Source organism: Gorilla gorilla, chromosome 11 (genome assembly GCF_029281585.2).
Source record: "Gorilla gorilla gorilla isolate KB3781 chromosome 11, NHGRI_mGorGor1-v2.1_pri, whole genome shotgun sequence".
Taxonomy (NCBI): Eukaryota; Metazoa; Chordata; class Mammalia; order Primates; family Hominidae; genus Gorilla; species Gorilla gorilla.
The window spans coordinates 32,723,309-32,745,958 of record NC_073235.2 but is presented as its reverse complement, the minus strand read 5'-3'; the positions used below and the strand labels follow the sequence as shown (position 1 = coordinate 32,745,958).

The window sequence follows — 22,650 nt, the reverse complement described above, 5'->3', positions numbered from 1 at the left end:
TCTTCCTGCCTCAGCCTCCTAAAGTGCTGGGATTACAGGCATGAGCCACTGCGCCTGGCCAAAAGTAGGAATTCTTGACTGGGAAATAATATGATATATTTTCGCACCTTGTGACTCGAGAAAATTATGCTAGGAATTCTGGCTTTGGGAGTCAAGGGAAGCTAGCTTAATTTTTATAGTGAAGGCTACATAAGAGTCCGCTCTCCAGTGTGGTGGCTCACACCTGTAACCCTAGCACTTCAGGATGCGGAGGCGGTCGGATCACTTGAGCCCAGGAGTTCAAGACCAGCCTAGCAACACAGTGAGACCCCGTCTCTACAAAAAAATTTAAAAATTAGCAGGGTGCGGTGGCGCATGCCTGTAGTCCTGGCTACTTGGGATGCTGAGGCGGAAGGATTGCTTAAGCCCAGGAGTTAAGAGGCTGCAGTGAGCCGTGATGGTGCAGTGCACTCCAGCCTGGACAATATAGCAAGACCTTGTTTCAAAACAAAGAGAGTTCTCTCTCATTTATATTGGAAATGTCAGGGTTATTGGTGAGAGCTGGCCTTTAGGGGATCTAACTTGCTCTTGGATGTCCAAGGGGAAAGGTATAGATTTCTCCTGACTGCACAGGGCCTCTGCTTGTGAGTTGCTTGCACAAGATGATCAGAATCTGACTTACCTCGGATCATGGGGGCGCTTGTATATCCTAGCGGTAGATCGTGGAAGGGAGTGGGCCACGAATGGGATCCAGGGAATGGGATTGCCTCAGGGCAAGGAGGACGATGCGGAGGTGCAAGGGGCAGGGGTGGTGTCAGGACAGCCTGAAGCTGCGCTGCCAGAGGCTCTGGGCCATGTGGTCAGAAAAGCATCTGGAGTTGGCCTGTCAGCAGGCGAGTGTGGCCCAATGGCAAAAAGTCAAGGGCATCCTAGGAGCTGAGGAGGCGGTGGCAGTGGCAGTTAGGGCAAACCACTCTGGAAGCATCCAGGGGTGGAGACGAGAATGTGCAGGAGCTCCTGCCTCCAGCCAGGCCTCCCTCCTCCTTGTGCCCCAGACAGAACTGCTTCCCCTGAGTTGCTCCAACTCGTCCTTCCCCGGAAGTCCCTCACAAGTGCCTCCTGGCCGGGCCCCCCCAACTGCATTTTGCTCTCGTCCCAGCAGTCCCATTTTCTCTACAGTGAGAGTTCTTGGCAAAATTTAAATCCCATTTTATTGGCGAGGTCCCTACCCCCCACCTGGAAGTGGCTGGAACCCAGCTGCCCGCTGCTGCCCTCGCTCCCCAGGCAGAAGCCACTGAGCACCAGCTGGCCTTGTGGCCATCGCTGTCCAGGTCCCAGCCCCCAGGACCCTGACCCCTCACTCAGCTTTGCTGTTCTTGGTTCTCAGTGCGTTTTTGTCTGCCCTCCGCTCCTGGCCAGACAGTTCAGCCCCCAGCAACTCCCGCAATCCTCGGAGCTTCTGGAAGCCATAGGCTTGGCGGCACATGTTCCCGGTGGTCAGCTTTTCTTTGAGAACAGGGTCTCACTCTGTCACCCAGGCTGGAGTATAGTGGCGTGATGAAGGCTCACTACAGCCTTGATCTCCTGGACCCTGACGATCCTCCAAACTCAGCGTCCCAAGTAGCTGGGACCACACATGTGAACCACCATGCCTAACTTTTTGAATCTTTTGTAAAGACAGGGCAAAGTCTACTGTGCCTCTGAGAGAGGAAAGCATAGGAAGCCAGAGGCCCAGGCCTGTGGACACTAGGGGGAGGGGCCGACAGGGTGCCCAACAGTTGTTTCTGCAGCCCCCGTGTGCTCAGGGACTCTGTACAGGTCAACCTCCTAGAGACTGAGCCCAGGTGCCAGAAGACTCAGAAGCAAGGACATGTTTATTCAGATCCATGGTCGTTACAAGCTTGATTTTTGGTCACAGGCCCTAAAATGCCATTATTCTCAGTTTACATCAAAATACAAAGCCCAACATTTACAATTTCAAAAACATTAAAGCAAACCCCCAAAACCCCACACCGAAAACAAAGGCTTGGTTTGGAAATCACCACTGAGATGCTGTTCTCCCTCACATGTCGTCTGTGGGGTGAATGAAGGTGAAGACCCCGTGCTGGTTTCTGTCAGAGAATCTGTAGTTGTATATTTTGAATACTTAAGTACCATTGAACGGTTGCCATGTCTTTGAGCACTTGATGTTAGTGAAGTGACAATGCTTCTGACCATCTTTGGCTGCAGAGCAGAAACTGGCAGAATCCGACCCCATCGACCCAGCAGTGTCCCCAACGCCCGAGGACCAGCACCCATCTGTGACAAGGCACAGGGGTCCGCGATGTTGGCCACTGCTTTGGGTGATGTGCTCAATGGCTTGGGGTCTGCGGTGAAGCACCTGGGCTCTGGGAGGGTCTTAGGCTCCTGAAACATGGAATTCTATGGCCCAGTCTTGGAACAGCTGGGAGAACATGAAGAACGCCCCTCACAGTGAAGAATCAGGACAGCCACTCTCTACTTTTCTCACAACTCTAGAAACTTTGATTCTTTCCTGGAGTGGAGACTTGAGCCACCGTCCTGGTCCCACACAGGGAGAGGAGGCGCCACAACCCACTCTGCCCACCTCAAGGCCAGCCAGTGGGGAGGCCAGGCCCAGGTGGCTGTTGGCAGGCTGGCTCCCAAGCTTGGTGCAGCAGAGTACCCAATTGGGCACTGGAAAAAAGGCCCCGAGAGCTGGCTTGGCCATGAGTCCTTGGCGGAGGGAGGGAAAGGCCAGCGCTGAGCTCTGCGTTGTCACACAGCATAGCTGTTGAGCCCTGGTAGCCACTCCTTTGCTGGGGCCCACCTGCCTTCCCTTCTTGGTTGCGTTTCCTCCAGATGCCTCTGCAGCTGCAGGAACCCCGCTCCAGAAGCCCGAGGATGACCGTGTTCCCTCCTGGAGGGGCTTCCCAGGTCTTCTCAGCCCAAGGGTGGGGCTGTGTGGCAAATCCCTCCAGCCTGCTCTGAAGGCAGCTGACACCTTCAGGGCTGGTGCAGCTTCCCCCGCTCGGTCAGCAGTGTCATGGCAGAGGCGTAGAGGACGTAGCCCAGGGTGAGCAGCAGCGTGCATGGGAGGGGCCCGACGCAGAACAGAGAGGCCACAAAGAAGGCCAGCAGCAGCGAGACCAGCGTCCGGTAACTGCCCAGGAAGCGCAGGCTGAGCCTGGGGCCGCGGGTATGGCCGGCCACCTGCCTCCGCCCCACAGGACTCAGCAGGTGCCTGCTGGCCAGCCCAGGTTCTGTGAGGTGGTAGCGACAGAAGCTGCCAAGGAAGTCATCCCGGGAACACAGAGCCGCCATCTGTCCTGCAAACTGAAGCACAGAGGCACGGGGGTGTGGGGTGGTGGCACCACAGGCCTCAGGACAGCAGTACCCCACCCTCACAGGCCACCCCAGGACTGCACCCCAGGCAGGAGCATCTAGAACCCTCTCTGAAGACGCCAGGCCAGCCCTCCTGCCCACTCACTCTGTGGTTGATGGCAGACGACAGCCTGAAGAGTGTGCGGACCAAGCTGGCGATCTCATAGCTCCGGATGGGCTGCAGCTCCGGATCCCCCTGGTACTCAATTTCAAACCTTCGCAGCCCATTGATGATCTAGAAAGCCAGGCCATGGGGATGGGTCAGAAAACACAGCCCCGCACACAACTCAGAGGAGCCTGATGGCCTCTGCTCACGAGGGAGGAGGGAGCTGGGGACGGGTCAGGGCCCAGCCCATGCGCCTCTGAGACACGGGCCTCTCACCTGGTACCGCCCCAGGGGCGTAAGGATGAGTCCGTCCTCACCCACGATGCAGTCGGGGAGTTGCTTTTTTCCATTCTCATCCTGGGTGGTGCCCAAGGCTAGTGTGAACTGCCTGAGCTGCGCTTCGCTGAGCTGCCAGAGAGAAATGCCACTGCCCTCAGCATCAAGATGAAGAGAGGGGACCAGTCTTCACCCCACCAGCCTACAACAGTGGCAACAAGGGGACCCAGATATGACGCTCGGGGTGTGGGCCTGCCTCCCACAACACTGGGTCCATATGTGTGGGGCCTGGGACTGGTACGTGGCTGACCACAGGCTGGGTGGAGTGGATCCTTCAGGGAAGGGGACCCTGATGGTGGTGGGGCAGGCCCCATAGCTCATACCCGGAATATCTGGCGCAGGTACTCCAGGGCCTTCTCCAGGTATTCATCTGTCTTCCGGACACTGTCTTGCCCCATCTCGTCCAGGTCGTTGGCTGTGTAGGAGCCATTGGTGTCCATGGAGCTAAAGCCCAGCCATGAGAGGAAGGAGTGGCCAGCCGGGCTCTCCGCACACTGGTCGGAGATGGACTTGGCTGTGTGTTTGGCCTGTGTGATGAGCTGAGCGAGGCGCAGGACCTGCAAGGGAGGCGTGGGCAGGTCACCAGCAGGACAGGCCTGTGCTGCCACCCAGGCAGCCCCAAGAGCAATGCACAGCCAGACTGCTGAGCATCAGGAGGAGTGGCTTCTGCCAGAGGACTTTTAAAGACTAAAGGATGATCTTCTACATTTGAAATTTCCCAACAAACACTGCCTTCGTTATCAGGAAAAAATTAGACTTTACTAAAACGGGGGAAGGAGATATGGCGTCAAATCTACACCCAGCCTCCCTCCTTCCTGCCGGATCACAGCACTTCCCGGGTTCTGCTCAGCCCCATGGCTCCAGGGGCCCTGAGGACAGGCACCGCCCACCCACTCACCAGGGTGCGGGCCTCGGGCCCAAACATCGGGGTGTACTTGCAGTCCTGGCCCTCCAGGCTGTAGACGTGGCTCTTCACCTTGAAGGAGGCATCAGTGACCGCTGGTGGCCAGGGTGACAGGAAGCTCCCAGTGAATGTGGGGGCCGTGAAGAGTCGGTGCTGGCGGTGGGGGATGACCAGCTCTGGCTCCAGGAATAGCTGCTCACCTAGAAGGCAGGAGACGAACTGGCACCCACTTCCCGGGGGCAGAGTACCCGACTGCTGCCCTTAGGATTCTGGGGTGTCTCTGAGGTGTCTGGGGAGCCCTGACCCAGGGGTGTCCTCCTGAGGCCCTGCCTGGCAGCATCTCCCACACAGTAGGTGGCTGACATGGGGAGGGCGGATGGGGGAGCTGCTGGCTCACAGAGCCCCTAGCAGTGTCTGCAGGAGGTAAACAACAGGAGGATCGACAGAAACCAACGCCCAACCCAGCCAGGATGAATGCAAGGCAGAGACCAGGCTCACCTCCTGAAGCGGCCACCAGAGTTGCCAGGGAGAAACGGCGGGGTCACGGGGCCGCAGCTTGGACCGTGCCGGCCCGCTCTGTGGGCACACCTGCGATCCCCCACCCAGTGCCTGGTGGCTGCAGGGCAGGCAGGATCCAGCCAGTTTCAGACTTCACTGCACAGATGTGTCCCAGGAGTCTCCACAGCACCCTTTGCCGGGGCCCACTCTGGACGTGTGGGTCCCTCTTAAAGACCAGCCACCCCCAGCCAAGGGCCTGGCCCTGGTCTGGCTGGGTCGACGTCTACCCGGCTGGCCCAGGCTGAGGACTTACCTTTCTGAATCATCTCAGCCAGGTTGGGCTGGGCAAAGACTTTGGCCACTCGGAACACCATGAGCGCGTGCTTGGGGCTGACCAGGTCTGTGCGGAGCGCGCGGTTCAGGAAGCCCACAAACAACTTGGTGTACATCAGCAGGTTCTCCTGGACAAAGGGCGCCCTGGGGACCGAGGTGGCAGGTTGGCGCCAGCCTTCCAACTGGAAGCAGGGTCTGTGCCGGTCCATGCCCCTAATGCCCTTGCTCACCCTTGGGCTTTCAGACTCTCCCTAGCCAAGGTGACAAGCTGTCACAGATGACAGCTCAGGGGGCCACAGGCAGGCAGGGAGGGCAGGACAGAGGCAGGTAAGACCCAGGCCCTCTGAGGACGCCACATCCTTAGCAATGCTGAGGCCCCTTTCCAAGTGGATGGAGGCCACCATGGCAGAGGCCAGCCCAGAGCCTGAGGGGGCTGAGGGAGGATCCCCCAGAGGGTCCAAAGGGGAATGCCTTGGGCAAGGAGGGGAGGGATCAGTGGCCATGCCAGGTGCCACGGAAGCCTGGGGTCTGCTGTGAGGATCAAGCAGGGGTGAGGGGAAGACAGCCTCCCTCATCCCCTGCTTGATCACCGCTGCTCTGTTCTGTGCTGATGAAGGTCAAGGGATAGTTTGGGGGTGGCTGAACACTCGTCTGGGACAGAAGGGAGAGGGGACAGGGCAGGATGGGTCACCCACAGCTTCCATGAGAAACCAATTCTAGGGCCTGGCAAAGTTGAGCCTAGGAAAGGCTGGTCTGTGTTCCGCTCGGCAGGGGCTGGGAGAGGACTTCAGGAGGCCACGGGGGCCAGGGCCAGGCTGGCCCCAGCACAGGCCGCTGGCTTGGCCTCCACCCACTGGAACAATATCCACCTGGGGGAGCCAGTGGCATGTCTGTGAGAGGGGCTGAGGCTCACCATTTCTCAGACACACACCGGGGCTGGGAGTCGCTGCCTGGAGCCTGTTTGTCAGGCGCGTACCGCCACGGCTGCAGGTAGCTCAGCCACATCTCCAGGACCTGTGGGGGAGGTATGTGCTGAGGGCTCAGTGGCTGGGGGCCAAATCCTCCGGTGGCCTGGAGCCCAGATACCAGGCGGCAGCTGGGTGGGACTGACTCTTCCCACTTCCCCCAGAGGGCGCAGGAGAGACATGCACAGCCCTGTGAGGTTTGGCTCTCTTGCTGGCCCTCCAGAAGCCAGGGTGGGCTTTTCCCAGCCCAGGGGTCAGAGTACTCCCTGGTCAGGTAAGGGTAGGAACCTGCCCTGCACCAGACAGGTGGGACAGGGCAGGTCTTTCCTGAGGGTTGGCTTTGGAAACTCAAACAGAAAGAACAATGTGGCCCTCCAAGACCCCCTCCTTGCCAAGGCCTCTGTGATAACACTTGCTCTCCTCCTTTATCTGCCCCAGAGGACCTCCCACCTCAAGGCACACAGAGGACACAGGCACACGTGTGACGGGGCCAACACTCACAGCTCTGAACGATGCGTCCAGGGGCCAGTGGCCAAAGCAATGCTGCAAGAAGAGGTAGAGTTTCTGCTGGACGAACCTCGGGACAGCAGCCCTGCAGGGGATGGGGAGGGTCACCTGCTGCTTGCCCAGTAAGGAGGCCCTGCTCACAGATGACCCCAGGGCTCCCATCAGTGAGGGTAGGCTCTGCCGGGGGAGAGCACTGGGCACCTCCGGGAGGTTCAGCCCCATTCTTCAGAGGAAGAAACCTAGGTTCAGAGAGGTTAGGGAACATCCCAAGGACACACAGCACGCAGGCGGCCGAGTCAGCACAGCTCCTGCACACACCTCACCCTCCGTGCCATACAAACAGCCCACTCTGCTGGCCCTGGTGGGCCTGGCAGTCAGGGCCACCCCAGCTCTTCTGACAGGGTTGAAGAATATGAGATGCAAGAGATGGCAGCACAATGGGGCCTCTCTGGCCAGTCTGGAGAGAGGATCTGGGAGCCAACTGGGCGGGGTGAGAGGACACCTGCCTAGGCCTGGAGAGGCCTCACGTGCTCTGTGAACAGAAACGGACTCCCCTCACCCTGCCCTCCATGCCCTGGGGAGAGGTCACTGTGGGCGACACCTTAGGAGGGGAAAGTGGGGAAGACGGCAGCGGTGGGAAGCCGCAAGGGCCACCCACCGTTTGAACTCCTCCAGGGGGCTGGTGGCGTGGGAGTGGGCGGAGGGTGAGGCCTGCTCTGGCTTCAGGCTGTTGGCAAAAGCGTGCAGGTGCTTCAGCAGCAGACGCACCACCAACACATGCTCCTCAGTAGGCGTGAACGACTCCTGGGTGGAGAAGGAGGGGTGAGGGCCTGGGAAGGAGCACGGCACCCATAGCACTCGGCCTCCAGGTCTGACCACATCCCGCCCCGAGCCAGTTGCTCTGCTTCCCCATGGGAGGCACGAGCCAGGCCGGGAGTGGGGCCACCCCCTGGGGCACCACTGTGTCTGGCACCCAGCGGACGTGCCTTGCACTGCTTGGTCTGAACTGTGACCAGCTTGTGGTAGGGAAGTGCTTGGCCCAGCGCCCACACAGCCCACCCTGGGGAGGCCTCACTAAGACAGACACATCTGCAGAGGGCCTCCCAGCCCTGCTTCTGCACCGCTGCAAATCCGCAGCGGGTGGCACAGGCTGTGCCCTTGGGCACTGGTGCCTGTCTTGATCCCCAGGGCAGGAGAAAGCCAGCATCACCCACAAGCTCTGGATCCAGGGTCTCCCACCTGCCTCCCAAGTGTGTGCAGAAAGCACATGGAACCCAGGTGTGGTGCCTCGGACCTGTAATTCCAGCACTTTGGGAGGCCGAGGTAGAAAGATCGCTAAGAAGTTCGAGATTAGCCTAGACAACATAGGGACACCCTGTCTCTACAAAAAATTTTTAAAAGCTGGGTGTGGTGGTGCACACCTATAGTCCTAATGACTCAGGAGGCTAGGGTGGGAGGATCACTTCAGCCCAGGAGTTTGAGGCTGCAGTGAGCTAGGATCGTGCCACTGCACTCCAGCCTTGGTGAGAGTAAGACCTGGTTCAAAAATAAGAACCCCACGGCTTCACTTTCCTCCCCAATTCCTTCCACCTGCTCCTCATCCTGGACACAGCCAGATGAGAACTCGGCCCAGTAGAAGCCCCGGGCATCACTTCCTCTGTTGCCCAGGGACCTGTGGTCAGGAAAACCCCAAGACAAAAGCACAGTCAAGCATATTAGGCCAAACTTTTTTTTTTTTCTTGAGACAACGTCTCCCTGTCGCCCAGGCTGGAGCACAGTGGCGCAATCTCGGCTCACTGCAACCTCCGCCTCCAGGTTCAAGCGATTCTCCTGACTCAGCCTCCTGAGTAGCCAGGACGACAAGTGTGTGCCACCATGCCCAGCTAATTTTTATTTTTCATAGAGATGGGGTTTCACCATGTTGGCCAGACCTCAAGTCTCCCAAAGTGCTGGGAATACAGGCGTGAGCCACTGTGTCCAGCCTAGGCCAAACTTTTGATTTGTAACATACAAGCAGGATCCTGGAGATCTAGCCGGAGAGGAAAGCCTTTTTGGTGGCCATGGGCTTCCTCTGGTTGCTTAGCATTGGGAGGGCAGGTGGGCGCATCGAGAGTAGAGGAGGGCAGGGAAGTGGGGGTGCTGAGGGCAGGACCCTGAGTCTGAGTGGACATGCTCGCCTCTCCACACTTGTCCCCTAGCCCTTTGGGCCTTAACACATCTGTGCTGCTGAGGCTGGTGCAGGGCCCGGCCTCCAGGTATATCCTGGGATGCTGTAGACCCCGCACGGGCCACTGCCCATATCGCTACCCACTCAAGTCTCCCCGTCAGGAAACTGTCCCCACAGGTCCAAGTGACACACCCCAGAGATCAGTGGCTGAGTCTGAAGCTGGAGCTATGGGGTGGGAGGCATTTTCTTTTTTTTGAGACAGGGTCTCACTCTTGTCACCCACGCTGTAGTGTCGTGGTCTCGGCTCACTGCAGCCTCTGCCTCCAGGGCTTAAGGGATCCTCCCATCTCAGCCTCCCAGGTAGCTGGGAACACAGGCGCACACACCATCACACCAGGCTAATTTTTGTATTTGTAGAGACAGGGGTCTCGCCATGTTGCCCAGGCTGGTCTCAAACTCCTGAGCTCAAGCAATCCGCCTGCCTCAACCTCCCAAAGTGCTGGGATTACAAGCATGAGCCATCGTGGCTGGCTATTTTTCTCTATCTGTATTGTTAAGTCTTTGGGCAATGAATTTGCATTGTTTTGGAAGAAAGGGCCAGGTGCGGTGGCTCACGCCTATAATCCCAACACTTTGGGAGGCCAAGGCAAGCAGATCACTTGAGGTCAGGAGTTTGAGACCAGCCTGGCCAACATGGTGAAACTACGTCTCTACTAAAAATACAAAAATTAGCCGGGTGGGTGACACATGCCTGTAATCCCAGCTACTCAAGAGGCTGAGGCCGAAGAATCACTTGAATCTGGGAGGTGGAGATTGCAGTGAGCCGAGACCATGTCACTGCATTCCAGCCTGGGCAACGGAGTGAGACTCCATCTCAAAAAAAAAAAAAAAAAAAAGACAGAAGGAGAAAAGTATGAGACATAATACCTGTACCTATACTGCCCAACTAGAAGGGCACCAGTGGGAAGTTAAACCAGGGTCTTTCTCCTCCTCCAGTCTCGGCCCAGGCCCTCCCTCCAATCCTGGCCTGGGATCCTGAGCCGTAACATCCTTCCTGCAGCTAAGGGGAGGGGAAGACCTCCACATGCGAACTGGAAAACTGCCTTCCCCTGCTGGTGCACTTGACCCACCTCACCTGGTCCTTCCAAAGGGTCTGGAGGGCCCACTGTCCGCCCCTGCCCCCGGCAGTCACATGGAACCCTCTCAGGCTATTTTCCCATAAGTTTGCTGAGCCAAACTTCTCCCTCAGCTCTGCACCCCCACTGGGCCATGTTCCCACATGGAGTCCCTGGTCACAGTCACCTGCTTGCTTCTTAAGGATGTGTCCCCAAAGCCGCACATTTCCCACTGGGCTGAGACTCACAGCACCTCAGCTCACCCCACCTGGGTCTCGCTGGTCACCTTCCCACCATGGGGTTTGCCAGATGCTTTCTGGACACTGTCCTCCCTCCCTGGCACAAGCCCTCAGGTCCCTCCTCTCCTCTGCAGTGGCTCCTGCGGAATGAGGTGCCCCCGTGTGCTGTGGCCACCATCCAGCCCACCAGCGCTAAGGGGCCAACACATTTTCTCATCTTGTGCTCAAATTCCTGTTCAATCATGTGTGCTCCTTCCCAGGTGAACGGGACAGATCACTGGCTGTGAGCAGAGCATAGCCCGTCTCCCCCGGCTCTCACAGATTCCTCTGTCATCCCTGAAGTCCCCTACAGGTCTGAACTCTGCTTCACTGACCTCAAATCCATCCACACACTTGTCATTTCTGCCTAGGCAGCTGCAACCTCTATGAGGTCACCACCCACTCTAATCTGCCTCTGGAGGTGTGTATGAGTGGCCAGGGCTCCCCAGGTGAAGGCCGGGTCCTGGCTGGGCTGTCAAGGACTGACAGCTTCTGTGGGCTATAGGGTCAAGCCCCAGGTCCTTCCCACCCCCCTGCCTCACACGCAGGCTCTGGGTCACAGCACCTCCAGGCTGGGTGACAGCTCTGAACAAGGCAGAACCCACACCACCCGTAAGTCCCAGGCCTCTGCGTCTTCAGCTCCTTCCTGAGCGCCAGACCCTGCAGAGTGCAGTGAACCCAGCCACTGCTGAGGCCTGAGGACTCCAGCTCTTCAAACCAGGGCCAAGCACGGGGCCTCCAACACTGGAGAGCTTGTGACACCTCCACTGGCCGGGAACCTGGACAGCCAGGGCCACATGCCCACATGCCTCGTTCTGCCACACAGTCACCACCCCCACCCCCAACCAAACTAGTCTACAAAGCCAGGGGCCAAGCCAGGCTGGAGGCTGACCCCTGCCTCCCCCCGACACAGGGGCTTCGTTCTGCTTGGAAATAGCCTCTGGGTCACCAGCGGCCGGCCCCGGCGGCCCCTTGCTTTGCCAGGCATGGACATGCACTCTGGGCAGGAGGAAGGGAACGAATGAGCCAGTACTTGGTAGGCGTGGAGGGCCTGGAGGCTGGGTTGGGCGGGGCTGTAGAGGGCGCTGGAGACACTGAGTCGGTAGTGCAGAACCTCCAGCTGAGACAAGGAACAGAGAGATGCCAGAAGAGGCAGAAGAGCAGAGGACAAGAGGATGGGGTGGGGAAGGGGAGAGATAGGACCAGACACGGGAGGGGGAAGCGGAGAGAGAAAGAAAGCAATGAGAACGAGCCCAGGAGTGAGGAGAAAAAAACAAAAACAAAGCACGGTCAGTGACAATCCAAATAATTGCAGTCCCAGCAGCCGCGGGCCAGCGCAGCACCCCCCTCCACAGCCAGGCCAGGGCTGTGGCCATACTGTCCTCGCTTTGGAGGCCCGGGCAGAGGGGCCTCCAGGTCACCTGGGTGGCCCCTCAGTATTGCTGGGGCCTAAAGGCCTCTCTAGCTCCTTGGAAGGGCCCAACTCACTGACCTTCAAGATGGGACCCACTCTCCCCAGTGACTCTGAGGTCACACTATGTGTGGCACATGCAAACCAGAGCCCTCCAAGAGCCCAGGGCCCTCGCTGGGACATGCTGCCAGCCACCAAGACCTCAAGATCCTGAGGCTCAGAAAAGAAACCAGCGGAGCATGTTCCAGGAGGAGGACTCTGCCCAGAAAACACGTGGAATTGACTGGATTTCCCTGGGTTGTCTTAAGAAATTTACCAAATTGGTATAAGACATGATTGATTCCTATGTGTCTAAAACTCAAATCAATGTCCCCTCCATGACTGGCTCTCTGAGAACTGAGGGCGAGGACAGGTCCCCAAGGGTAGCACAGAGACGAGGAGCACAGGCTCAGGCCACCAGGCCCTGCCCTCCACCCTCATAGTCTGGACATCAGCTAAGGTGGTGTGCACATCAGCTCTGACTCCTAGAGGCAGCCTCTCCTACCGCACCAGAAACTCCCACCCTCCAGATACAGTGGGTTCCCAAGGGCGGGAGCCCCTGAGGATCTGGCCACAGCCACACACACCCAGAGGCAGCAGGAACCTGAGGCTGAGCTGGCTCCTAGCCAGGACCCTCCGACCTGCTGCCCTGCAGCACCACGGACTGCCGAAGCACCCCTTCAGCCCAGTGCAGCCACAGCCGGCCTGGTGCACATCCTGCCCCGCCAGCAGCATGCCTCCTGCCCAAGCAGCACACCCACTGGGCTCCACACAGGAGAAATCAGAACACACGCCAGTCGCCATGACACACAGAGCAGGGAGTGAAGAAGCAGGGCAGGAAGGTGTTGCCCTCCACAGCCTTCCTCTGTGCCAGACCTGGGGCTCAGGGAGGAATCAGACACATAGTTCCCCAGTGTGGCTCTGCCCTTGCTTGCAGGAACACAGTGGCCTACAGCGCCATGGCCATCCTTACTGCCCACAGGGCCACTAGGGAGCAAGCACGCATCCTGGACTCAAGCAGGGTGAGGAGGATGACCCCAGGAGCCTCACTTCCTGCATCTGAAAATAAGGGCTAGTGGGGACGGGCAGGGATTTCTGCATGGCAGTACGTGTAGCACAGGCCTGGACAAGCGGCAAGAAGCCTTGGGAGACACAGACCTCCACAGCTGCCTTTCTCTGACTCCCACCCACCAAGTTTTCTTGTGTTTTGTGTTTTGCCTGAACTGGAAGAGGCGAAGAGTGGAGTGTCTCTGGGTACTTGGTCCGGCTACTGCAAGGTATTCTGGGCAGGCCCACCTACCCCAACGTCTGGCCAAGAGGAAGCAAACGTGGGGAAGAAGGGAACTGCACCTCCTGCCCTCCACAGGGACAGCCCCCTGCCCTTCCTCTGGCCCGTGAGGACACAGAATCCTCACAGGTGACAGCCTCAAAGAGCCTTTCTGGCTGACTCTTGAAAGTAGGTGTGCTTACTACACTCCCTCAGAAGGCAGAAGGAGCAACAGAAACACAATGCAGTGCAGTGGCCCCTGCCCCTGCCAGGCCACGCCACGCCACATGCACGAATGCTGAGTGAGTGTCCCAGAGCCCTGCGGGAGGAGCGGGCCCGGGGAATAACCAGGCCCCCAGGCACCAGCCAGGAACATGCAGCAAGTCTGCTTTGGAAGCAGGAAGGGCACTGCAGGCTCTTCGTGACTCAGGAGGCCCAAGATGGGGTCCTCAGCTTTTCCCCACTCTCCGCCCATGTGATTCTGAGGGTGAGGATTTGGGGGACCCTATGCTCTGAGAGAGCCTCCATATGGCAAAGCATGGGGACATGGAACTGGCTGCAGAGACTGTGGCAGAAGCAGACCCACAGCTCTTCGCCAGAACCAGAGGAAAAGTGACAGGATGCTCTTCTGAAGTTTAACTCCATCACCCACATCTGGAGGAAGCCCTCAATAATTCTGTCAGTGACAAAGCCAAAGTTTCCCAAGCATACTGATGCACAGACGCCATGGGCACCAGACTACGTGGCTGATGCCACTTCAGGCAAGGGCACGGATGGGCATGAGTCAAGCTGCTCCATGGAGATGACTGACTGGAGATCTAAGGTTCACCTAGCTGCTTTCTCACTCTGACCGGTCCAGGGGTGGTGCTAGCTCCAGGAACGGCAACAGCAGGAACGACCCAGGGCCTCCGCCACCTCCATGCATCTGAAGGCAGCGTGCTGCCCAGAGAGAGAGTGGGGAGAGGCGAGGTGGAGGGAGAGGAGGCAAGCCAGGCTGCATGCAGGGGGGCACCAGGTGCCACTCGCCACGAGAAGGGCTGCTTGCTCATGCTCTGGAGGAGGTGGGGGAGTAGGGGGAGCAGGCAAAGAAGGCTCCAGGCCACCCCTTCGTGGGAAAGCACAAAGACACTGCTGATGGTCGAGGAGACAGACGAGAAAGTGGCTCCCAGAGGCATCACAGCTCCCCCACCCCCAGAGCAAGAGCACCACAACCTCATCTGTTCCCGCTGCCAGGGAGGGGGCTCAGGACGCTGCCCAGGGAGGGCCCCGGAGAGGCCAGACTTCCAGGCCTCAAGTGTCTACACATCAGGGTGTAACGCCCCCTGCCCCCCACCGGAAACTAGAGAACGATGCCGACTTATGCGGCTTCTGAGTGACAGGTGGGTGGTGGGTTTCTGCTTCCCACCATCCTGCCTGTGAAAACTCACTCAGAGGCAGGATAAGAAGCAGCAGGCTGAGCAGGGTCAGAAGCAGGAGGTGGGAAGAAAAACTGTGGAAACATACCTTGGCATGAGGGGACTGCATTTTTTGATACATCTCCAAGGAATAGTGATGAAGCCACATTTCAACAAAAACCTGCAAAAAAGCATTAGCTAGTCAAACCATTCTTGACAATGGTGTCAGACCATCCAGTGGGGAAAGGACAGTGTCTCCAACAAGCAGAGCTGGGAACACAGAATACCCATGTGCAGAACAGTGAAGCTGGGCCCTTCCTTCACACCATCACCAAAAAATAACTCAAAATGGGTAAGCGACCTGAGGATAAGCACTAAAACCATACACTTCTCAGAAGAAAACATGGGAGAAAACTTCATAACACTAGATTTGGCAATGATTAATTAGATATGATGCCCAAAGCACAGGCAACAAAAGGAAAAAAAATAGACAACTAGACTTCATCAAAATCAACACTCTTGAGCATGAAAAAATACTATTGATAGAGTAAAAAGGCAACCAACAGGCATGGTGGCTCAACCCTGTCATCCCAGCACTTTGGGAGGCCGAGGTGGGTGGGATTACCTGAGGCCAGGAGTTCCAGACCAGCCTGGCCAACATAATGAAAATCTGTCTCTACAAAAAATACAAAAATTAGCTGGGTGTGGTGAGGCATCACACCTATAATCCCAGCTACTTGGGAGTCTGAGGCGGGAGGATTGCTTGTGCCCAGGAGTTTGAGACTGCAGTGAGCCAAGACTGCACCACTGCACTCTAGCCTGGCAACAAAGACAGACTCTGATTTAAAAAAAAAAAAAAAAGGGGGGCTGGGCACAGTGGCTCACACCTGTAATCCCAACACTTTGGGAGGCCAAGGCAGGTGGATCACCTGAGGCCAGGAGTTCGAGACCAGCCTGACCCAACATGGAGAAACAGCGTCTCTACTAAAAATACAAAATTAGCCGGGCGTGGTGGCGCATGCCTGTAATTCCAGCTCAGCTACTCAGGAGGCTGCGGCTGGAGAATCGCTTGAACCCAAGAGGCAGAGGTTGCGGTAAGCCAAAATCGTGCCACTCCACTCCAACCTGGGCAACAAGAACAAAACTCGGTCTCAAAAAAAAAAACAGCAACTCAAGTGTCTACTGAGAGATGAATGAATAAACACAATGTGGTACATCCACACAATGGAACACTATTCAGCCTTAAAAAGCAAGGAAATTCTGACACATGCTGTAACATGGATTAATCTTTAGTCCATTATGCTAAGTGAAGCATGCTAGTCACACACAAATAAGTACTATGTGCTACGCATACTCTGGGTATGAGATCTAGGAGTCAAATCCATAGAAACAGAGAGCAGAATAGTGGTTGCCAGGTGCTGGGTGGGGAATTGTTTAATGGTTTGATTTGTTTTTCATTAAAAGAGATGGGGTCTCACTATGCTGGCCAGGCTGGTCTTGAACTCCCGGACTTGAGCAATCCTTTCCTGCTGGGCCTCCCAACGTGCTAAGATTAGAGGTGTGAGGCCCCTGCGCCCGGGCTGGTTCAGTTTCAGTTTTGCAAGATGAAAAGCATTCTGGAGATTGCATGCACAACAACATGACTGTATTCAACACTACTGACTGTACACTTGGAAATGGTTAAGACAATAAGTTTCATGTTATGTATATCTTATAATTAAATTTTTTTCTTAATTAAAAAAACAAAAAGGGCCGGGCACGGTGGCTCACGCCTGTAATCCCAACACTTTGGGAGGCCAAAGCAAATGGATCACTTGAGGTCAGGAGTTCGAGACATGGTGAAACCCCATCTCTACTAAAAATGCAAAAATTAGCTGAGCATGGCAGTGGGCACCTGTAATCCTAGCTACTCGGGAGGCTGAGGCAGGAGAATCACTTGAACCTGAGAGGTGAAGGTTGCACGGAGCCAAGATTGAGCCACTGCACTCCAGCCTGGACAACAGAGGGAGACTCCATCTCAAAAAAAAAAAAAAAAAAAAAATGCTTTGGTCCAGGGAACAGCAGAACCTTCCAGTTCTGCCCTATAAGCCCTGTGTCATGATCTTCTGCCCTCTTCATGGCCAGCACAGCCTACGGTCCACACAGCCAAGAGCCATCTGGGCATCATGGTCCCCTCTGTGAACAGGGGCAACGGTTCTTACCATTCCACCCTGCGAGGATGCTGTGAAATGGTATGGAGGCTTCAAAAAGTGCAGCACCCCAAATACTAGGAGTTACATACAAGATGGGAGATAGAATCCTATCTTATCTACATGCCAGGCTGTAAAGCAAGGCTGTGGCTACCAAGTCAGCCCCAGGATCCAGCGTCAGAAGCAGCACCTGCTGAATCTCTCTGATGTGTGCCTAGAAGACACAGCCAGGACCTGGGAGTTGGCCAGCACTCAGGAAGTGAGCCAGCCCCTACCATCCTGACAGGCTGGAACCCCTCTGGGCAGACAAGGAAATCTGTCACCTACTACTTGGATCCCCTGAATCAATGGAAGGCCTGTGGAGGCTGCACAGACCCCTCACCATTCAGTGTCATGGAAACCAAAAGACTCTGCAACAATTATATCACCACAGGCAAAACGAAACAATTTCCATGGACAGGGGATCCTGGGATGAAAAGCACTATCAATGACATTCAAGTTAAAAGGGTGGGCAGATTTATTTTCATGTTGTCTAAATGTCACAGCAGGAAAATACCAACAATTTAGAATCAGCCCCAGGCTGAGGGGCCGCCTCTGGGACTCTGCCCCACATAGTGGAAGGTGGCAACAGTTTCTTTTCTTTTTCTTTTTTTTTTTTTGAGATGGAGTCCAGTTCTGTCACCCAGGCTGGAGTGCAATGGCACGATCTCAGCTTACTGCAGCCTCCACCTCCTGGGTTCAAGCGATTCTCCCGCCTCAGCCTCCCGAGTAGCTGGGATTACAGGCGCCTGCCACCATGCCCAACTAATTTTTGTGTTTTTAGTAGAGACGTGGTTTCACCATGTTGGCCAGGTTGGTCCCAAACTCCTGACCTCAGGTGATCTGCCCACCTCGGCCTCGCAAAGTGCTGGGGATTATAGGCATGAGCCACCGTGCCCGGCTGGCTGAACAGTTTCTTTTGACCAGCTCAACTCTCACCTGGAGCAGAGTTTCTGACCTCCAGATCTCGTGGGAGGCGGGGTCTGCATTCACAGACGTCTGATGAGAGATGTGTCGCTTTAGGAGGCTAGTGTGGTGGAGGCCATAGGAAGCAAAGGGTATGGCTGGTGTCCTGAGGGAGACACAGAAACAGGCTCGAGTTACAGGCTCCCGCTGTAACAGGGGCAATCTGGATATGCCTGGCTGATGTTTTTCTTTTTAGTAGAAACAAGGTCGTGCTATGTTGCCCAGGCACTCACTATTAATTTTTTTTTTTTTTTTTTGGTTGAGATATGGTCTCACTCTGTAGCCCACGCTGGAGTACAGGGGCATGATCTTGGCTCACTGCTACCTCCGCCTCCTGGGTGCAAGCAATCCTCCCACCTCAGCCTCTCAAGTAGCTGGGATTACAGGCGCACACCACCACACCTGGTTATTTTTAAATTTTTGGTAGAGATGGGATTTTGCTATGTTGCCTGAGCTGGTCTCACACTCCTGAGCTCCAGTGATCCGCCCACCTCAGCCTCTCAAAGTGCTGGGATTACAGGCAATGAGCCACCACGCCCAGCCTCATTACTATTTAATCTGGGCACAAAGTAATAATTTTACAATGGAAAAACCTGACCGGCACCTTTTTAACCCAGTGATAAAAGGGCACCTGGCAAGGACCAGGTGTCCCACTACGGTGCTCCTCCCAACAAAGCCCATGCTGGGCCTAGTCACCAGCAAATACCAGACAGCCTAAGGGGTGGCCGCATGCTCTGGAGGGGTCAAGGTCAGGAAAGACAGAAAGGCAAGGGACCATTCCTGACTGAAGGGGACTAGAAATATCACTATATACAGTGGGTGAGCCTGTGAAACATCACTGCACACAGTGTGAGGCCTGGTGGCAATACGAACTTCCTGGTGTGGTTACAGGCACTGTGACTATATAGGATAATGCATTCGCTTCTAGGAAATACACTGAAATATTAAGAGGTCAAGGGGTGCCATATCCTGTAGCTTACTCATATTGGCTTAGAGAAAAAAAAACACATACAATAGAGGTGGAAACCAACACATGCAGCAAAGTATTAACAGTTTGGAAATCTGGGTGAAGGGTCTATGAAAGTTTCTTTTTTTTTTTTTTTCCCGAGACAGGATCTTGTTCTGTTACCCCAGGCTAGAGTGCAGTGGCACGCTCACAGCTCATTGCTCCTGGGCACAAGTGATCCTCCCACCTCAGCCTCCTGAGTAGCTGGGACCATAGTTGCACATCACCGTACTTGGCTAATTTTTTTTTTTGTAGAAATGAGGTCTCCCGACGTTGCCCACACTGGTCTCGAATTCCTGGCCTCAAGTGATCCTCCTGCCTTGGCCTCCCAAAGTGTTGGGATTACAGGCATGAGCCACCGTGCTCAGCCTGCAAGTTATTTTTATTATGCGTGGAAACTTATCTGTAAATCTGAAGTTATTTCAAAATAAAAAGTTAGGTGTGGTGACTTGCAACTGTAATTCCAGCTACTTGGGAAGCTGAGGCAGGAAGATTGCTGAGGCCAGGAGTTCAAGACCAGCCTGGGCAACACAGCGAGGCATCCCCATATCTCCGCAAAAAAAAAAAAAAAGTTAAATTAGCTGGCTGTAGTGATGCATGCCTATAGTCACTGACGTGACAGGCTGGCTTGAGTGATGATTGTGCCACCAAGTGATGATTATGACACTGCACTCCAGCCTGTGTGACAGAGTAAGACCGTCTTTAAAAATACACAATGGCTAGGCCAGGAGCGGTGGCTCACACCTGTAATCCCAGCACTTTAGGGGGTCGAGGCAGGCAGATCACTTGTGGTAAGGAGTTCAAGATCAGTCTGCTCAACATGGTGAAACCCTGTCTCTACTAAAGATACAAAAATTAGCTGGGTGTGGTGACAGGCACCTGTAGTCCCAGCTACTTGGGAGGCTGAGCCAGGAGAATCACTTGAAGCAGAGACAGCGCCACTGCACTCCAGCCTGGGCAACAGAGTAAGACCTTGTCAAAAAAAAAAAAAAAAAAAAAAAGCACACAATGGACCAGTGTGGTGGTTCATGCCTGTAATCTCTGAACTTTGGGAGGCTAAGGCAGGAGGATCGCTCAAGCCCAGCAGTTCTAGAGCAGCCTGGGCAACATAGCAAGACCCATCTTACAAAAAAATAAAATAAAAGCTAGGTGTGGGGGTGCATGCTTATAGTACTAGCTACTTGGGAGGTTGAAGTGGGAGGATCACTTGAGCTCAGGAGGTCAATGTTGCAGTGAGCTGTGATCACAACACTGCACTCCAGGCTGAGCAACCCAGCCAGGCCCTGTCTCAAAAAAAAAAAAAATGCTGGGCGCAGTAGCTCACACCTGTAATCCCAGCACTTCGTCTGAGGCCAAGGTGGACGGATTGCCTGAGGTAAGGAGTTTGAGGCCAGCCTGGCCAACATGGTGAAACCCCGTTTCTACTAAAAATACAAAAATTAGTCGGGCATGCTGACCTGTGCCTGTAATCCCAGCTACTTGCGAGGCTGAGGCGGGAGAATCACTTGAACCTAGGAGATGGAGGTTGCAGTGAGCCAAGATCGTGCCACTGCACCACTTCAGCATGGGCGACAGAGCGAGACTCCATCTCCAAAAACAAAATAAAATAAATAAATAAACCCAAACCATATATATATAATTTTTCTTTTTTTTTTTTTTTTTTGGTGTGTGCAGTGGTGCAATCTCAGCAACCTCCGCCTCCTGGGTTCAAGTGATTCTCCCGCCTCAGCCTCCTGAGTAGCTGGGATTACAGGTGTGCACCACCATGCCCAGCTAATTTTTGTATTTTTAGTAGAGACAAGGTTTCACCATGTTGGCCAGGCTGGTCTCGAATTCCTGACCTCAGGCGATCCCTCCACCTCGGCCTCCCAAAGTGCTGGGATTACAGGCATCAGCCACCACTCCCAGCCTACGTATATAATTTCTAATAGAAAAAATTAAAACAACCCAAAAAGTTAAAACAAGCAAAAAAACCAGGCATCAAAAACTGCTTGGCAGCTGAATTCTGCATCTAAGAGGGTGTGAATCTGCCCCACCTCCAAGTCCTCCACAGGATCAGCAACATTTCAGGGTCACTGATCACTGCCGCCACCTGGGCAGCGTCTCCTCCTTGCCACTCCCTTTCTCCCCTCCACCCTCTGGGGAATCTGTCCACACGTGAATTGTAGGTAAAGGCCTGGCCTGCCTTACACATGCCAGCAGATCTGGGGTGGGCCAGCATCTGCAGGAAGGGGCCTGCATGCAGCTTCCTGGGGAAGGCGATGGGCCAGTGAGATTAAAGAGGGTCAGAGGTGCACAGGCAGCTGCTGCTGGGGCAAGAGGGTCTCCTGGGAAGTCGGCCTGCATTAGTGCCCACTGAGGACCCAGGACAGCCAGGCATGAGAGCCCCTGGTTCACACTCCCGACCTGTGCAGGCACGCATCAGGCTCAGCCTGTTTGGACTGGCAAAACAGGCTCTTTGGCCCAGGGCCTCCCCTTCAAGACCTGCTCCTGGGGCCCATAGAGATTCCTATTTTTTTTGCTCATAGGACAACCTTTCCACCCTGCTCACTGCCTCAGACACCGCCTGTGGAGACGGCTGCTCCATGCACAACACAGCCCATTCCCATGCAGGCCGTGGAGGCCTCCAGGGACCTGATAGCTTCAGTGATGGCCAAAGACACTGAACAGTAAGGATAGACTGCCCTCCACACCCCAATCTCCAGTCTGTGCTAAGACAGCTGGGGATGGGGAATGAGGCATAAGAAAAATTGGGGAACCCTGGACAAAGGGTGGCAACATTGTCCCCGTGGGCGATGCAAGTGACCAGGCCACTCCCTTATGGAAGGGCCAGGTCTTAACAAAGGGCAGCCTTACCTGGGAGGTGGTGAGGGGCTGGTCCCCCCTGGGCTGGAGGAGAGTGGTGGGGGCACACTGCCTTCGGTGGGCAGGAACCATGACAGGTACCTATCCACCAAGATGAAATAGGCACAGTCTGAAGTACGGACGTGGAGGGACACAGGAAGTGGCTGGAAAACCAAGCTAGTTGTTAGCGTGGGCTCTGGACACTGCCAGGCCACCAAGCACCGACAAGTGCAGGGAAGCCCTGGGCCGTGGCCCCACCTCTCCCAGTAAAAGGCATCCCTTCCTTACCTTCTGAGTGATGAGGCTCAAGGCAAAGAAAAATATGTAATACTCGAACGGATCTGAGAGCAGCGTCAGGGGCAAACACGCAGGGTTGATGAGCCACCCCCCGCAAGTGTCAAGTGCTGGGCCACCCACAGCCTCCCTACCTCAGGGCCACCAAAGGATACTCAGGGCCAAGTTCAGACCAAGGCCCCCAGTAGGGGTGAACTGGACCTTGTTGTGGTACAGAGGACTGTCAGGGAGGATGCACTCCTGGATGGACGCCTTCACAGGACCCTGCAGAGAGAGGCAGTGAGGCTTGCGGGCAGGTGCTGGTGCGTAGTGCCCAATGCACAGTGCCCCACATGCACAGCAGCACTTTGGGAAGGCTGCTGGGGAAGAGACCCACACACAGAACCCACCTGTGGGGACAGTGCCCTGCCTCTGAGCAGTGCCTGAACAAGAGTCTTTGCTTAGAACTTCTCCTACCATCTCATAAAAAGCTGCAGACAGCAAGGGTAGCAGCCTTGCAATACCCATTTCCTTTGCCTCTCACACCCCTGGAACGAATCGCTCCTCAATTTGCCCTCAGAGGACTGGAGGAGATTGCCCATCACCACAGGGCTGTGCAAGGCCCACTGCCCCGAGCACCACTCTCACCACTG

General features: G+C 55.5%; 1 protein-coding gene across 7 annotated transcripts in view; it reads right to left on the bottom strand.

Annotated features, from left to right (window-relative positions):
* Positions 1-1,835: 1,835 nt before the first annotated feature.
* Positions 1,836-22,650, bottom strand: part of LOC101134642 (sphingomyelin phosphodiesterase 4) — a 29,360-nt gene continuing 8,545 nt past the window's right edge. For 3 of the 7 annotated variants that reach the window (XM_031008725.3, XM_031008727.3, XM_031008729.3), the window contains 15 exons: positions 22,174-22,282; positions 22,013-22,065; positions 21,737-21,888; positions 17,848-17,980; positions 14,790-14,861; positions 11,603-11,689; positions 7,668-7,813; positions 7,004-7,094; positions 6,451-6,551; positions 5,518-5,681; positions 4,701-4,906; positions 4,126-4,359; positions 3,743-3,874; positions 3,467-3,595; positions 1,836-3,312 (listed from right to left, as the gene is read on the bottom strand). In XM_031008725.3, coding sequence (XP_030864585.1) covers positions 2,983-3,312; positions 3,467-3,595; positions 3,743-3,874; positions 4,126-4,359; positions 4,701-4,906; positions 5,518-5,681; positions 6,451-6,551; positions 7,004-7,094; positions 7,668-7,813; positions 11,603-11,689; positions 14,790-14,861; positions 17,848-17,980; positions 21,737-21,888; positions 22,013-22,065; positions 22,174-22,282 — 2,139 coding nt within the window. In that variant the 3' untranslated portion in view covers positions 1,836-2,982. The remainder of the gene's footprint in view (positions 3,313-3,466; positions 3,596-3,742; positions 3,875-4,125; positions 4,360-4,700; positions 4,907-5,517; positions 5,682-6,450; positions 6,552-7,003; positions 7,095-7,667; positions 7,814-11,602; positions 11,690-14,789; positions 14,862-17,847; positions 17,981-21,736; positions 21,889-22,012; positions 22,066-22,173; positions 22,283-22,650) is intronic. The other 4 variants (XM_031008728.3, XM_031008726.3, XM_031008730.2 and 1 more) reach the window with 2 other exon arrangements.